The 12481-nt window shown below is 49.5% G+C and overlaps 1 protein-coding gene across 5 annotated transcripts in view; it reads left to right on the forward strand.

Moving 5' to 3' along the window:
• The first annotated feature begins 8284 nt into the window (after positions 1 to 8284).
• PHC2 (polyhomeotic homolog 2) overlaps positions 8285 to 12481 on the forward strand; it is a 48126-nt gene continuing 43929 nt past the window's right edge. For all 5 annotated transcript variants that reach the window (XM_036255947.1, XM_036255948.1, XM_036255950.1 and 2 more), the window contains exons 1-4: positions 8285 to 8437; positions 10120 to 10278; positions 11413 to 11490; positions 11918 to 12082. In XM_036255947.1, coding sequence (XP_036111840.1) covers positions 8285 to 8437; positions 10120 to 10278; positions 11413 to 11490; positions 11918 to 12082 — 555 coding nt within the window. The remainder of the gene's footprint in view (positions 8438 to 10119; positions 10279 to 11412; positions 11491 to 11917; positions 12083 to 12481) is intronic.

Below are 12481 nucleotides of genomic sequence, written 5' to 3' on the forward strand. Positions count from 1 at the left end.
GATAAAAAAGTTGTGGTATGTATACACAGTGGCATACTACTCGGCCATAACAAAGAATGAAATCTGATTTGTGACAGCATGGATGGACCTAGAGGGTGTAATGCTCATGAAATAAGTCAATCAGAGAAAGACAAATACCGTGTGATTTCACTTATATGTGGAATCTAAAAAATAAAATAAACAAACAAAATTGAAACAGACTCATAGCCATAAAGACCAGGCTGGTGATTGCCAGAGGGCTGGGGGGGTTAAGGGGTGGGTGAAAGAGGTGACGGGATTAAGAAGTACAAAGTGGTAGTTACAAAACAGAAATGGGGGCCCTGGTCTGACCTGTGTGGCTCAGTGGTTGAGCGTCGACCCATGCACCAAGAGGTCACCAGTTTGATTCCCGGTCAGGGCACATGCCCAGGTTGTGGGCCTGATCCCCAGTGAGGGGCATGCAGGAGGCAGCGAATCAATGTTCTCTCTCATCGATGTTTCTATCTCTCCCTCTCCTTCTCTCTAGAATCAATAAAGAAAAAATATGTATTAAAAAAAAGAAATGGAGGCCCTGGCCAGTTTGGCCCAGCAGTTAGAGCATCAGCCTGCAGACAGAAGGTTTGATTCCCAGTCAAGGGCACATACCTGGGTTGCAGGTTTGATCCCCAGCTCCAGTGGGGGTTGTTCGGGAGGCAACCAATCGACGTGTCTCTCTCACATCAGTGTTTCTCTCTCCCTCTCTTCCTTCCACTCTGTCTAGAAAACAGTGGAAAAATACCAGCAGGTGAGGATTAAAAAAAGACAGAAACAGTCAGGGGGATGTAAAGTGCAGCGTAGGGAATACAGTCAGTGATACCGTAATAATTATGTACGGTGCCAGGTGGGTACTGGAAATATCAGGGGGAACACTTTGTAAAGTATATGATTGTCTAACCACTGTGCTGTGTGAAACCAATATAGAATAATATTGAAGAAATAGATATGTGAAAATACTAATAACTGGAAAGGCCTACACATACTAGACACGTCCCAGTAAATATTCCAAGTGTGATTTCTGGAACACAGGCAGCCCTGGGAGAGTAACATTTGACAGGTTTTCCATGGACTGACCCCCTGTTTGAGATCACTCTTGTGAGACTGTCTGCCAGACAGAGGCCATAGGAGCCAAGCGACCCGCGTTAAGAACTCACTAGGCCGGAGAGGCCCAGACTAGAGTGAGGACTAGTAACTCTGGCTCTTGTGCCTGGACTTGCAGCCCTGGTTTCAGATCCTATGCCTGCCATTTGCCAGCTCCATGGCCTCCGATAAGTTACTGGACCTCTCTGAACCTCAGTTTTCTTGTGGGAAAAATAAGGAAATAATTCCTGTATCATAGGGTTGTTTTGAGAAATAAATGAGACCATGTCTATGAAATACCCTTGCCCCGAGCAAATTCCCCATAAATGGCAAGAATTATCCTTTGCCAGCACCAGGCTTTTTCATGGCTAAAAGATCACTTACAGAACAGACGTCTTCAGGACAGGAGACTTCTATCCCAGGCCATCTGTCTCTTTCTAATCTATCAAAATCTGTAAAACCCCATTCCCTAATCTCATAAGGGATGGAAAGGGAGACTCGAAAGGAGGAAAGCTGCCCCTTTGGAATAAGCTCTGTGGGGAGCATGCTCAGGTGGGAGCAGGAACAGAGGGCACCCAGTGTAGCCCCTCCTTCTGCAGGGCCCTCTCAGCTAGTGTCCATAAAAGTGAGCAAACTCCTTAACCCCAAGTGCTGCAGAGGTCAATGATTCCTACAGAGCCCCCGGTGGGTCTGAGGTATATCCCAGTTTGAAGGGATAGAACAAGAAGAAAAGGAAAGAAGGCTGGTGAAGAATTTATAGATACATTGCCATGCCCTTGAATGGATTTTGCAGCCTGGCTTTTCCCATGATCCCTGTCCTGGCTCATTTATACCTGTCAAGAAATAGCAGTGGCAGAGAGAGTAGCCAACTATGGTATAACTCAGCATCAGGCCAGTTCAAGGCTGAGAGAGAGTGGCAGCAATGATAAGCTCTAGAAACAGCGTGGGGGCAGGAGGGTGTGCACACATATATAGGCATGCTTTGTGGAGAGACTTAGTTGTGGCGATTTCTGTTGAGGTATAATTAATGTACAACATTATATTAGTGTCAGGTATACAACATAATGATTTGTTATTTGTATATATTGCAAAATGACCATCATCACACATGGTCACAGAATTTTTTTTCTTTTGGTGAAAAATGTTAAGACCTACTCTCTTGCCAACTTTCAAATGTGCAATACAGTATTGTTAACTATAGTTACCATAAATCCCCAGGATTTATTTTATAACTTGGAGTTTGTCCCTTTGGAGGGATTTTTATAGAGGTCTTTTCTATAGCTTTGGCTTCTGAGATTACTGTGTACAAATTCCAGGAATACATAGCTCTACTAAAAAATAAATAAGGAGGAATTGACTGAAATCATAGCATGAAGAATATACTGTCACTAGACACAAAAAATAAAAAAGATTTTTCTAACTTTGAGATGATTAATGGAAATAAAGGTATTTTTCTCTGGAACTTAATTCTTCTTCTACCCTACCCCCACCTACTCTGTTTCCAGTCTGTGCCACAAACTGGATGGCGTAAGAACTGTTCTGGAGACTAGAAGTCCGAAATCAAGGTGTGAGCAGAAATCCTTTCTGGTCTCTTCCTAGCTTCTGGCTAGGTGTTCCTTGGTTTGCAGAAATTTAACTCCAAGTCCTTCCCTGTCTCCTCCCTGTGTAGGTGTTCTTTTATAAGGACATCAGTCATGTTGGATTAGGGGTCCACCTACACCAATATGTCCTCATCTTAACTAATTATATCTGCAATGACCCTAAATCCAAATGAAGTCACATGCTGAGGTGCTGGGGGTTAGGGCTTGAACATCTTTTTGAGGGAACACAGCTTAGTCCATAACAGGCAGTATTTGAAATGGAAGTAAAACAGCCACGGATATAGCATGTGATGAGCAGCTGGGAGATTGAAGCAATGAATATCTTAACACGAGACACCAACTTCACATAATGACAGGATCCAAGTGTGTGGGAAACCAGTAGATTAGCTCCCTCTTTAAGCCCCAAAGTAAACGTTCTTTCTATAGAGTCTTTAATAATGTCAGTAATATTTAGGATCCTAATAACAGTAGCAGTTGACATTTATTAAGTATTTAGCAAGTGCCAGGCACGGTTCTCACTGCCTTCCATATATTAACTCATCTACAAGATGCTACGATTGCCCTAGTTTCACGGTTAAGGAGACCGAAGCCTAGAGATTTAGTAACTCGCTCAGAGTCACAAAACGAGGAAGCTGAGGTTTGAGCCCAGGCAGTTTGGCTCGGGAGCATCTTCATCACTGTCTAGAGACTGACTCTCCTTAAATCTTATGTTCCTAAAGGGCCTTCTGGAAAAGCTGGCCCTGGGAAAAAAAAAGACCAAAATTTAGATAGGTAAAACAGACAACGGATCTGTATAAAAATATTTTTAAGTGTGACTGTGACCAATGTTGAAAAATAACTTATAGGATCCTCACTATTTACTGTGGTTAGAGGAATCATTTTCTAAATCCCAGACTGGACTCACACCCTTGCCATTTATCACATGCTTGCTATTTGCTAAGTGTTGTCCTCAGTGCTCCACAGACATCTCATTCAATCCATAGAACTCCCCCACCCCCACCTCGAGGGAGATGGGATCTCATTTTACTGCTGAAGAAACTGAGCCCAAAAGAACATAATTTGCTCAAGGAAACTCAGCTAGTCGTTAGAATTTGAACCCAGGTCTTTATAACACAAAAGCCCTTGCTGCTAATAAGCTGTAGGTACACAGTCAGCCATGTGGCTGATGTGTAAAAATGGGCTTGCCGCAGACAGGGGTCCGGTAAACTACAGCCCACGGGCCAAAACCAGCCAACCGTGTTTTTTTGTAACTCATGTTTTATTGAAACACAGCCACACCCCACTTAAGACTTGTTTATGGTTATGTTTGCCCAGCAGAGTTGAGTAGTCATGGCAGAGACCATATGCTTGCAAAGCCCAAAATATTTTCTATCTGGCCCTTTTAGAGAAAGACAGACTGTATAGTTGTGCTGTCCCAGAGCAATGAGACCAAAGCCGCCGAGTCCCAGTCCCTAAACCCTCCACATTTGCATGACATGGCTTTACCTAGATGTTCCTGCCAAAAGGGATCAAGGCCTCCTTCTTCCTCTCCACATTCTTCAACCAACCAGCAACCAGTTTATAGAAACTGCCTTCTATAAATTACGAAGAAAACAAGGAGGTTTCAGAAAAAGTTCATCCATGTAAACGTGTGGCGTTCTATTCCCAATGAAATCGATCCATGTTGACTGGTAGGACTGCGCGGTCAGTTTTAACTTCTCTTCCTTCATCTCTGTCTTTGTTGGCCCTCGTCTGTTTACTTTGGTTTCTAATGACACTAAAAGAGGCAACAAGCAGAGGATTGGGGAAAGGGTGAACTTTTTGAGGGGGTTTGAGCTGAATCCAGTTGGACTGTTCCCAGTGTGTCTGTAGCCTCAGACAGCTGCCAAAGGCACAATTCGATCGGAGCAAATCAGGATACTTGTGTTTGTCCAGCAACTGAGGGTGTACGGTGGTCTCCCCTCTGGCCTCTAAGCCTAGGGAGTCTGAACACTACTGTTATTTGACGTAAACCTTGGACAGAGAAGCAACCAAGAGGAGAGGCAGGGCCATGGCAAAGCAACCCCATCACCCTGCCTTTCCGGTCTCCATGGGCACGCCACTGCAGGGATGACAGTACCCGCAGCCCTGCGGGGCAGACTAGACCTCATTTCCTGTCAGTCTCCCATTGCATTAGGAAGAACCCCACCCCGCTTCACTCCAGGGCTTTAAGCCCATTTGGAGAGCTCTGTTTTCAGTGTCTTTGCTTCCCTGGAACCTCTGTCACAGCTGTAATCCGCAGCAAATGGATTTCCCTGACCCTGGGACAAAGGCCTAGTGTTCCCTAGACTTGGCGGCTCCTGGGAGGGCAGAACCATCAGCATTCCTCCAGCTGCCGGTCTCAGGCCCTGTGGGCGGCAGAGACCTGTAATAAGATCACTAGCCAAGCCGGTTACAGTCAGCACATCATTCAGAGTGGTCCCCTGCGACTGGGAGGGGAAATTGACTCAAGTCAGAATCACAGCCTTCAGAGCCTGGCCTCACACAAAACCACACAGTGAGCTGGAACCCGGAGAAAAGCAGATTTCCAGTTCGGGATGTTAGCCATTAATCAGATTTGGCTGTGGTTCATAGTGGGAGTCCGCAGGGATGGGTGGCCTTGGGGAGGAAATAAGGAACTTGTTAGGAGGAGAAGGGAGGAGTAAGAGTGGGAATTAAAAGGAAATTGAAAAGAGGTGTGTAAAATGCTTGCAGCCTAGACACTAAGAAAGTTGAAGGGTTCAGACTTTCTAATGTGGGGACACAGGGTTAGGGCATAATGAGAGGCCGCAGATTCCTCAGTAGCCCTCACGGAGGCTCCCAACCCTCCCAGACCAGAGCTGTGAGGCAGATGGAAGGTGGGAGTGAGGGGCCTGAACGCTTGGTTCAAAGAGGGGAACTGTACTGGAAAACATTTGAAGCTGATATATATTATATATATATCTCCATGCTTCCTAATTCTTTTTCTACCCAAGTTTCCTTCCCCTGGGAGATCAGTGAGAAGTCACGTATGGCAGCTTCAAATTCCTCCTCAGGGCAAACCTCAGCCCCCGGTTGGCTAAACCACGTGTCCAGTAGGTTTCCGAGGGCGCCTTGGTGTTCATGCCCCTGGAGGAGAGTCCACGCACTTCAGTTAAGATTTCCTAGGGTGGGATGAGAGCAAGTACTGAACCCCAATTCTGGTCAGCATTTTGGGAAACAGAGGCAAGACATTTAACGCACAGGAGACCCTGGGGATTCCATGTTTGAACATAACTTGCATTTACAGACGCGTTGCCTAGTGATACTTAACACTTCCGCTGAGCCTCATCTCTCCAACTAATTTGGCCATTCTGCAAGGTCTGGAGTCATGCCTTCTACCACTTTCTATCCAACCTCCCCTCCCCTCCCTAGAACATAAGATGAGGTGGATTTTAGCATGTTTCATCGATTCCGGCATCATCATTATCACCTTCAGAACCCTTAGCAAGTGAGTCACCACAGTGAGGCCCAGAACGGGGTGCACTCCAGGACAAGGGCCCTGCCCTGCGGCAGTGAAAGCAGAAATACAAACGTGAGGGAAACCACCGAGGGACCGGGTCGTGAGCGCCCTTCACAAGCTGGGGTGCTGCCTGGGAGGCCACAGGCCTCTGAACTTCAACTTGCCGACGGCCAGCTGGGAGTGGCCCAGAGGTCCCTACCCCAGCATTTCTGTCTTTTGATCTTCATCCACACTTTAGCCCAAGCTGAAATCCACCCAGTCTGAAGAAGGTAGCCTTGATGAAGGTTGACAACTCCAAACTGAGCAGCTTTGGGGAGATGACCACAGAACATGAATGACATTAGTTCTTTGCACTAATCCAGTGGTTCTCAACCTTCCTAATGCTGCGACCCTTTAATACAGCTCCTCATGTTGTATGTGGGCAGATCTACACGTGGGCGGACCCGCCTGGAGACGGATTGAGGAGCGGTGTCTCCGTTCCTAAGACCATCGGAAATATGTGTTTTCCGATAGTCTTAGGCGACCCCTGTGAAAGGGTCGTTTGACCCTCAAAGGGGTCATGACCCACAGTTTGAGAACCGCTGCCTAATCAATGTTCTCATTAGTGTGAAAAAAATCATATTATTTTCTTCATTTATTGAATTGGTATAACCTACAGGAAGTGAACTGATGTGTGTGATGCGATGACGTGATTTTTTTGTTTGTTCATTTTTTAGGATATGTTTTTCTTGGTTTTAGAGAGAAAGGAAGGGAGAGGGAAAGAGGGAGAGAGAGAGAAACATTGATGTGAATGAAACATCGATTGGTTACCTCCCATATGCACCCTGACCAGGGATCAAACCCACAACCTGAGCATGTGCCCTGACTGGGAATCGAACCCACGACCTTTTGGTGCACGGGACGATGCTCCAACCAACTGTGCCACACTGGCCAGGGTGACAGTGTTGTTTTCTGATGAAGGAAGGAATAGGTAGGAAGAAAGCTTACATATGGAAATGAGGATTTTAGAAATAGCTTGAAAGAAGAAAAAAAGAGGAACTTGAACTCAGACCTGGGTATGCTTTCTCATCTCCCCTTCCTTCCCCCCAGCCCCTCTCCAAAGCCAATCATTGCCTCACAGGACTGTGTGATCTCCAGTCTGGATCCAGACCACAGGATGGCCCTGAGGAATTTCTGGCACTCCTTAGTGACTGTGCAAGATGCCACGGAGCTCTGCCATTGCCACGGTGGGAGAGAATTGGTTAGAACTGGCTAGTGGGAACCAACCACACAACAGCCAGTGCTTCTGACGCAATTGGTATAATCCTGACCCTCTGCTAAGCACTTTGCATCATTATTTTGCTTTATTCTCCCAATAATCCATACGATCTTGCACCTCACAGTTAAGAGACAGAAGGTTAGAGACGTGTGACAGGCCAAGGTCTCCCAGCTAGTGAGTGGCAGAGCCAGGATGCAAACCCAAGTCTTTCTCATTCCAAAGCCTGTGATTTTAACCAAATTACTCAACCTAGTGCCCTACTCAGCCCTACTCAAATGATCAGAGAGCACTCAGCAAGTACTTCATAAAGAAAACAGAGACTCTAAACATACTCCAAGCTCTTCCGGCTTTCAAAACAAGTCAACACTTCAGTTTATTTTCTTGCCTCCTTATTTGACTCTTTCTTTCATTCTGTTCTGTCTAGATTTTTAATCCCATTTCTTTCAATGGCCTGCTGTATAAACAGAGATAAATGACTAGTTCTCTGATGTTCGGTATCTCCATCCCGAGGATAAAAAGGTGGATGGAGTGAGAGCGGATCCCAATAAGACCGTCCTAGGAAATTCGCCTCCTCTGCCAGTGTTACTTCCTCGAGCAGAATGAACAGGTCACAGACTTTAGGATCAGGCAGACCTGATTTCAGATCTCACCTAGTGAACACACCTGCCCTGTCCTCCTGATGACAGCTATGCCCGGGCTCAGTTCAGAAGTCGTCCCCCACAGGCTGAGCGGAAACTCTTGCACATGTGCGCCTGCTCTAGTAAGTGTTCCAGCCTCTCACTTCTGCCCTTTCCCTCCCAGCATCTGCCTGCTCTTCTGCCATCTGAACCCAGCTGGGCCACCCTCCAGGCCATGGAGAATGAGCTGCCGGTCCCCCACACATCTAGCAGCGCCAGTGTCACCAGCAGTGCCAGCGGGGTCAGTAGCAGCAATGGTGGAAGTGGTCGCCCCTCTGGGCCCCAGATTTCTGTGTACAGTGGCATTCCTGACCGGCAGACCGTGCAGGTGAGAGTCAGCTGAGCTCAGATTGAATCCTTGACCAGCTCCAGGCCTCGCCAGGAGGATGCTTCACACTTCAAATCATGTTTTCTGTACCCATCCTTGCTGCCCAGCCTCTTCCCCTGGTCCCTTGGCACAGGAGTATTTTAGCTCTAGTTTCTAGCAGCTGACATTAGGATGTGCCCTCCTTCTGCCCCTCAGCACAACTCTCGGCAACAGGGATTTGGGGTTTCTGCTCTGGCAGATGGCATGAGCCACGGTTGTGTTCTGTGCCAAAGCCACTTCCCCGCTGACATCCGCTGGGGAGGAAGAGTCTGCTGGGACTGCTGGGAGGTGCTTTCTTGAGCCTAAGGAAAACAAAGAGGCTTAGGTAAAGAGAATAAGAGGAAAGGATTCTGGGGAGAACGGGAATAAAGAGAACTGAGCTCATGTAAACCGGGCCCTTCCAAGGGGAGGGTGCTCAGAAGAAAGGGTGTGGAAGCCCTGGATGGGGTCGGGCTATCTGGGGAGACCCCAGAGCCCAGGCAGAATCTGTGAAGTCGCCAGTTTTCACAGAACCCTGAATCTGAGCCCAGCAATTGTTTTGCACTAGACCACCAGGCCTAGAAACCACGAGACGTGGAGAAGTCCAGGCTGGAGGCCCCCTTGCTGGGCGCAGGACCCAGGGTCGGGAGCAGCCCTGCGGCCAGGGATTCAGCAGACTGAGGGCAGGAAGTGGGCCAAGGCCTGGCCAGAGCTCAAGTTGGGAGGAGATGGAGGGAGGGTGACCAGGTGAAGAGAGGGAAAAGAAACGTTTCTGCGGCTCATGAGAAGACAGAGGATTCAGGGCTGGGGGAAGCATGCTTTTCTTTGTTCCAAGGGGTGGGGACAGGTGTTGAGGGACAGAGTGAAGAGTAGGAGGGAAACAGAGTAGCCTTTTGTTGTTTCCCAAGTCCCGTCCGGGAAAGGGAATGGCAGTAAGGCCAGGCAGTGGGAGCCGGTGGCTCAGAGGGAGCGATGGAGAGAGGGAGGGGAGGAAGAAGAGAGAAATGCATCACCCCTGTGGCATTGGCCTGCTCTACAAGCCCCAGGGGGCCTTCTTCAAAGGGACTGGTCGGACTTTCCAGACAGCTAGGAGCAGGCCCTCAGAGGCAGTTCAAGTCTGCCCCCGCCCCGCAGGGTGGGGTTTGAGTTGGCTGGTGTGTTGCCTAAGCTGCAATAGCACCCCCACCTTGTGAGTGAGCTGTCTTTTTCTTCCCACCCCTTTCCCTCTCTCTGCCTTGTTGAGCTTGGGTTCCCCCTGCCATCATCTTCCCCGTGTTCCAGTCACCCTAATCTGAGGCTGAAGAATGGCGGGAAGGGGAGTGTCATTGGCATGGGACACAGTGTCACTGGAGACTCAAAGGACTTCTGTCTCCCTCAGCCTCCCCACCACCCTGAGAGTGAGTCATAGCGGTGGTGGGCTGCCTTGACGTCAGGGGGGCAGCCAACACAGGGCAGACGGTTCTGAGCATGCGTGCTGAAGAGATGCAAAGTAGACAAGGCACAGATGCCTTCCTCGCCTCCCTGCGAGGTGATGGGTGTGGTGGGGTCGCAGACCTGGTGTCCTCTGAGCCATAGGGGGAAGATGGTGTTGCAGAAGGGGTGGGTCTGCAGCAGGTGAGTGGCATGGCTGCTGAGAGCACTGCCCCCACCCCCCACCCCCGCAGGTGATCCAGCAGGCCCTGCACAGGCAGCCCGGCACGGCGGCCCAGTACCTGCAGCAGATGTACGCCGCGCAGCAGCAGCACCTCATGCTGCAGACGGCCGCACTGCAGCAGCAGCACCTCAGCAGCGCCCAGCTCCAGAGCCTGGCGGCTGTGCAGCAGGTAAGCATGAGAGGGTGGGGCACCTCTGGTGCCACCCTGGGTCGCGGTAGCTGCGGAAGTAAGAGAAGCGGGCCCTGCACGCGTGCTCTGTGCATTCTCTCCCTGACCCTCACAGAACCCTGTGAAGTAGGTGCGAGTGTCATCGGCATCCTCTGACAGATGAGGAAAGAGGTTCTGCACACCTGGCCCAAGGTCACACAGCTCATGAGCAGAGCAGCTGGAGGGGGCCTTCCTCACCATGCCACTGCACCTCAGGGACAGGACTGAGGATCAAAGAGGTCCTCAAAGGCCATTGCCCACTCAGCTTGCCTGTCTGCCATCAGTGCCTGAGAAAAACTCATCATTCATTCATTCATTCATTCAACACGAATTTGAATGCACCTACTATATGCCAAAGTTATGTCAAGCCCTGAGTGTACTGTGGACCCTATCTTCTTAGAGCTTATACTGGGGAGACAGCCAGTAAACTGAAACCCCAACAGACAAGGAAACAAAATATGGAAACATCTCAGTTGTGATAAGCTCTGTGAAAGAGAAGAGCAGACCGCTATGAGTGAATAGCAAGGAAGACCTTAGATTGGGTGGCCAAGGAAGACCTCTCTGCTGGAGTAACATTGATGCTACACTTGAAGGGTGGCAGGAGCTGGCCAAGGGGAGAGGGTAGGCTCCACATCCCAGACAGTGTGGCTGCTCCACATGGGGCCAGATATGATAGAGGGGAGGAATGGAGGGCTAAGAGAGCTGGGAACCTGCTAATAACCATAGCTGAAAATGTTAATGCTGCCCTGGCCAGTTTGGCTCAGCAGTTGAGCGTCGGCCTGCGGACCAGAGAGTCCTGGGTTCAGTTCCCACTAGGGGCACATACCAAAAACAAAAAAAGAAAGAAAATGTAAATGCTTGCATGTATATGCTTTGCCTTGTGCAGTCCTTTTAGCAGTCCTACAAGGCAGACACTGTTATTATCCCCACTTTATTAAAGAGGATACTGAGGCACTTGCTTAAGGTCACACAGATGAGACAGAATGGGGGGTGGACTCCATACCACTGCCCTGTAGTACTCCCGTGGCAGCTGAGGGCCTGGGGTGTGATGAGGGGAGATCTGGGACTCTGGTGATTAGAACTGTTCTTTTCTAGGCAAGCCTGGTGGCCAACAGACAAGGGAGCACTTCGGGCAGCAGTGTGTCCGCACAGGCCCCAGCCCAGTCGTCCTCGGTGAGTAGGATGGGGTGCAGCGGGCAGAGCCCACAGCTCTAGGACCAGCTCCTTCCTTCTTGCCAAAGACCCAGTTGTGGTGCATCCTTAGCCATGGAGAATCCTGGCAGGAATCTGTTACTCTTGCCAGAAATAAAGTACATGTCTCTTCCTAATCCTTACATGTAGTAAGTCCCTGTCATCTTTCCAGTGCCAAGGCTCTCTGTCCGTAGCTCAGTTCTCTCGCCATTGGATCCTCCCGGCAGCTCTGCACGCAGGCCAGAGATGCGGCTGTGCTGCGGGAAGATACAGGGCCGAGGACCAGAGATGGTTTTAAAGAAGGCTGGATCCACCAAGGGCCAGAAGAGGGGGAGAGAAAGAGACCGATGCCGGGCATGGAGCTAACCAACAGAACCGCCTCATTCCTACTGCCTGTGTCTCTCTGCAGATCAGTCTGGCAGCCTCCCCAGCAGCAGCCCAGCTCATCAACCGGGCTCAGGGTGTCAACTCAGCAACAGCCTCGGGCATCGCCCAGCAGGCTGTGCTCTTGGGCAACACAGCTTCCCCGGCCCTGACTGCAAGCCAAGCTCAGATGTATCTGAGGGCACAGATGGTGAGTACCCAGCCTGGGCCACGGCTCGGTGGGCCAGGGGAAACAGGCAGAGAATTGGAGAGCTGGGAGATTAGAGAAGGGTGGGGAAGAAGCCTAGGAGACAGCTGACAAGACATAAGGGTGGAATAAAGAAGGGGGACCTGGAAGACCGAGTGAGAGCTTTTGCACAGGCTCAATGACACAAGGGCAGGTGGGGTTCCAGGCTGAAATAAAGTTACCCATGATGCCTCCTTTCCTTCCCCTCCTAGAGTGAAACAGAATTGTCCTCTTCTTATCAGAAACCACTCCCTGAAATTAATTAGGGTAGAAAATGCAGGAGCCCTTGCCCAAATGGTCTGTACACTCAGGCACACAAGATAAGCAAGCACAGAAACATCGATACACACACACACACACACA

The sequence above is a fragment of the Molossus molossus genome, unplaced genomic scaffold, assembly GCF_014108415.1.
Source record: "Molossus molossus isolate mMolMol1 unplaced genomic scaffold, mMolMol1.p scaffold_m16_p_12, whole genome shotgun sequence".
Taxonomy (NCBI): domain Eukaryota; kingdom Metazoa; phylum Chordata; class Mammalia; order Chiroptera; family Molossidae; genus Molossus; species Molossus molossus.